This window comes from Dipodomys ordii, unplaced genomic scaffold, assembly GCF_000151885.1.
Source record: "Dipodomys ordii isolate 6190 unplaced genomic scaffold, Dord_2.0 Scaffold78, whole genome shotgun sequence".
Lineage (NCBI taxonomy): Eukaryota > Metazoa > Chordata > Mammalia > Rodentia > Heteromyidae > Dipodomys > Dipodomys ordii.
The window spans coordinates 6,459,283-6,463,241 of record NW_012267294.1 but is presented as its reverse complement, the minus strand read 5'-3'; the positions used below and the strand labels follow the sequence as shown (position 1 = coordinate 6,463,241).

The window sequence follows — 3,959 nt, the reverse complement described above, 5'->3', positions numbered from 1 at the left end:
GAGGTTAAGGAGCTTGTCCAGGACAGGTGAGTGGATGTGTGTGTTAAAGCTCAGCCCCGGGTTTGTCAAGGGCCCTTTAGAATGAGCTTCTGGCGGGATACATTGTGTCAACTTCCTGCCCAGCTCTTTTGGGCCACTTAGCACTGTTGACTTTGGGATGGAGTGCACAGACCCCTCTGCTCACTGAGTGCTTAGTACCCACTCTGCTCCAGCCCACCAGGGCCAGGAGGACACTACAGCATTTGTGTGTGTGTACATGCAAGCGCTGGTACTGGGGCTTGAACTTAGGTCCTCCTGCACTCAACTTTTTCACTCAAGGCTGATGTTCTACCACTTTAGCCACCGCCTCACTTCTGGCTTTTTGGTGGTTCATTGGAGAGAATAGTCTCACCGACTTTTCTGCTGAGGCTGACTTTGAACCATGATCCTCAGATCTCAGCCTCTGGGATGACAGCTGTGAGCCACCAGTGCTATGAAACATGGGGCCTGAACTCTGGGACTGGGCACTGTCCCTCAGCTCTTCAGCTCAAGGCTAGCGCTCTACCACGAATTACAACGCCACTTCTGGCTTTTTCTGCTTATGTGGTACTGAGGAATCCAACCAAGGCCTCATGCATGCTGGGCAAGCCTCTACCACTGAGCCACTTTCCCAGCCCCTGAAACTGTCTTGAAGTGAATGATTGTTGGGTCTCTAAAAGGGAGGAGCTTTCAAGTGTGGAGAATTAGAGGCCGGGTGTGTTCCCCTGAGGGCAGTCAGGGAGAGAGGGGTGTGGCAGGAGGGGAAACACACATTCTTAGTACTGGTGCCTGGTGAATCCTCTGGGAAGCTGAGAATAGCCTTGCTGTTAAGGCTGTACCCCAGGGCACTTACATGGGAAGGGGCTGGCGGTGTTGTCTTCCAAGGCACTCCTCCCCCAGTGTCCTGAGGTTCCAGTGAGGCCCAGGTTGAAAAGGAGCCGGGGTGTAGGGCACTCAACGACATCTCCCCCTTTGCCATGGGGCCAGCTGGTTGCTGCTCAGGATGGGTCACTGACTGCAGAGTACCTAAATGTGCAGGCCAGGCTTCAGTGGTTTACAAAGTGGTTTCAGGAAAGCTGCAGCCATTGCGTTCAGCAGTCACTGTGTGTGTGTGTGTGTGTGTGTGTGTGTGTGTGTATGCATGCGTGTGCACACTCGGGCAAGTGTGTTCAAATTATTATGGAAAATGCACACATCACTGATGTTCTACACCAACTTTTTTGTTGTTGTTGGTCATGGGGCTTGAACTCTGGTCCTGGGTACTGTTCCTGAGCTCTTCAGCTCAAGGCAAGCACTACTTGAGGCACAGTGCCACTTGAGGCATAGCGCCACTTCCAGCTTTCTGAGTGGTTAATCGGAGATAAGAATCTCATGGACTTTCCTGCCTGGGCTGGCTTTGAACCGATCCTCAGATCTCAGCCTCCTGAGTAGCTAGGATGACAGGTGTGAGCCACTGTGCCCAGCCTACATCAACTTTTTAAAGTACTGAAAATTACCAGTGACTCATCTGCTCATGACTTCAAATACAGTAATGAGTCTGGGCCCCAGTGGCTCACACCTGTCATCCTAGCTACTCAGGAGGAGAATGAGATCCAGAGGATTGCATTTCAAGGCCAGCCCAGGCAGACAAATCCTTGAGAGACCATCTCCAATTTAAAAAAAAAAAAAAAAAAGCGAGGCCTAGGGACCTGGGTGCCAGCCATGAAAGCTAAGCAAGAGCTCAAGGCCCTGAGTTCAGAGCTCCATACCTCAGTGCACGTGTGTGTACCTGCATGTGCGCATACACACACACACACACACACACACACACACACACCTCTATAGTAATGACTGTCCTTGCCTGACATAGCACTTTGCTGTCTGTATCTAGCTGTCTTTCTCTCTCTTTTCCCACCTCACATCCCCCCTTCTCCTCCTCTCTCCCTGCTCCCAGGGTACAGTTCTCAGTAGGGTTGAGGGAAGCTTCTTCAGGGTAGAATTCTGTGAGTGCTGGAGAGGTGGAGCTGTTATCTTGCAGGCTAGATCTGCAGCTGCCAGGGCACCATGACCCCTGAGCTGGGCAGGGTAGGGCTGGTTAGGGCCTTGGCCAGGCAGGGTGAGGCTGGGCAGGGCCTGGCCTTAGTTTCTCTCTGGATTTGAAGCCTTGGCCTGTCTACTACAGGGATCCACCTGGGACAGGGTCTGCTGAGCAGCCCTTCTTTCAGGTCTGGAATGGAAGGCTTCCTGGGATGGCTGGCTGCCTCCGAGCAGGGAGGCCAGGCCAGCGGACGAGTGGACATGTGCATTGTCAGGAGCTTACTAAACCGCCCTTTTGTGTGTTGTCTTTTTAAGTGTTAAAACTGTGATTGTAACTGTGATGTGCAGCGGGATTAGTTACATAGTCAGATAAAGAGTACACTTCTCTTTGGACAATGTTAACTCTTCCCTCGCTCTCCCCCAGTTTTCCCCTCACTTGTGGGTTTTTTTGTGTGCTGGTCTGGGACTTGAACTTGGCGTCTGTGTGCTGTCCTTGAGCTTTTATTTTTGCTCAAGGCTGGCAGTCTACCACTTGGGCCACAGCTCTACTTCTGGCTTTTTACTGGTTAATTGGAGATAAGAGTCTCGCCATCTTTCCTGTCCGGGCTGGCTTTGAACCTCTGTACTCACATTTCAGCCCTCTGAATAGCTAGGATTACAGGCAAGCGCCACAGGTGCCTGGCTTGAAATGTCCTAGGCCCGTCCCTGGCGGAGGCCTGTGGTCTGTGGATTGGAGCACAGAGGGGGACCAGCAGTGTTTCACTGAGGACTCATCTGTCCTGCACCTGAGTACCTAGGACACGGAGAGACGGAAGTGTCGCGTGACTTATCCCAGGTCACAGCTAGCAAGTGGCCGTGTCATCAGGGTCTGGAGAGGGAAAGCAGCCCTGCCATTTGTCAGCCAATCTGGTGCCCACCTCCCTCCTGCAGCTGGAGCCCGCCCCTCCCCACAGCCGTGCCAACTGCCGACAGGTCTCGGCCGCCCCAGCAGTGGGGCTGCAGGAATGTCCTCTTCCTATCCGGGAGTGGCTCCAGCTTGGTGTAGGTTGGGTGTGGGTTCCATTTCCATCACTGTAGGGAAATGCCTGGGGTGGGGCACTTGGTTTTTTAAAGTAGTTCTTTGAGGTACTAGGGTAGTGGCCGAGAGCCTGACTGCTGGTTCACAGATGGCTTCTGGTTCTGAGAGGGCCTGGGCCGTGTCACAGCACAGCGGGCAGTGATCACATCCCATGATGACACACATGGAGAACACAGAGTCACAGCCACGCATGTACCCCACAGCCTGACCCCAGTGCCCGCCTCAGCTCGCAGTGCGTTCACCCCTCAGAGGTCCTGTCTTGGGCCACTGAGGCCTGAGTTCCCAGGGGACTCACACAAACCAGACGCAAGCCATAGCCGCCCAGTCCACCCTTGCACGAGCCTTTGCTGTTCGGTCCAGGCTGGGGCCACCTCGGCCTCTCATTCCTCTGGGGCTGTGCCAGTCACTGTGGCTACGACCTGCGGTTCTCCCCTGCCCCAGTTGGGGAGGGAGAAGGTTGAGGAATTCTCCTAGAGCAGGGGCTGTGGAGTGGGTAGGTTTGAAGATGAAGAGAGCGACCCCCATATAAGGCCCCTCTGGACACCTCTCTTCTTTTTTGGGGGGGTCCGGTCATGGAGCCTGAACTCTGGGCTTGGGCACTGCCCCTAAGCTCTTTAGCTCAAGGCTAGCACTCTACCACTTGAGCCACAGCACCACTTTCGGCTTTTTTCTTATGTGGTGCTGAGGAATTGAACCCAGGGCCTCATGCATGCAAGAGCAGCTCTCTACCACTGAGCCACCTTCCCAGCCCCGACACCTCTTTTCTTAATCACGATTTATTTCCACTGTGTTTGTGCCAGGGATGCAGTTTTACCAAAAACTTTGTAAAGAACAAGGAAAAGTAGAA

General features: G+C 53.6%; 1 protein-coding gene across 1 annotated transcript in view; it reads left to right on the top strand.

Moving 5' to 3' along the window:
- The first annotated feature begins 2,061 nt into the window (after nucleotides 1–2,061).
- The window catches only part of Igsf3 (immunoglobulin superfamily, member 3), a 25,669-nt gene continuing 23,771 nt past the window's right edge, over nucleotides 2,062–3,959 (top strand). The window contains exons 1-2 of the mRNA XM_013024635.1: nucleotides 2,062–2,082; nucleotides 2,965–3,079. Of these exons, the coding sequence (XP_012880089.1) occupies nucleotides 2,062–2,082; nucleotides 2,965–3,079 (136 nt within the window). The remainder of the gene's footprint in view (nucleotides 2,083–2,964; nucleotides 3,080–3,959) is intronic.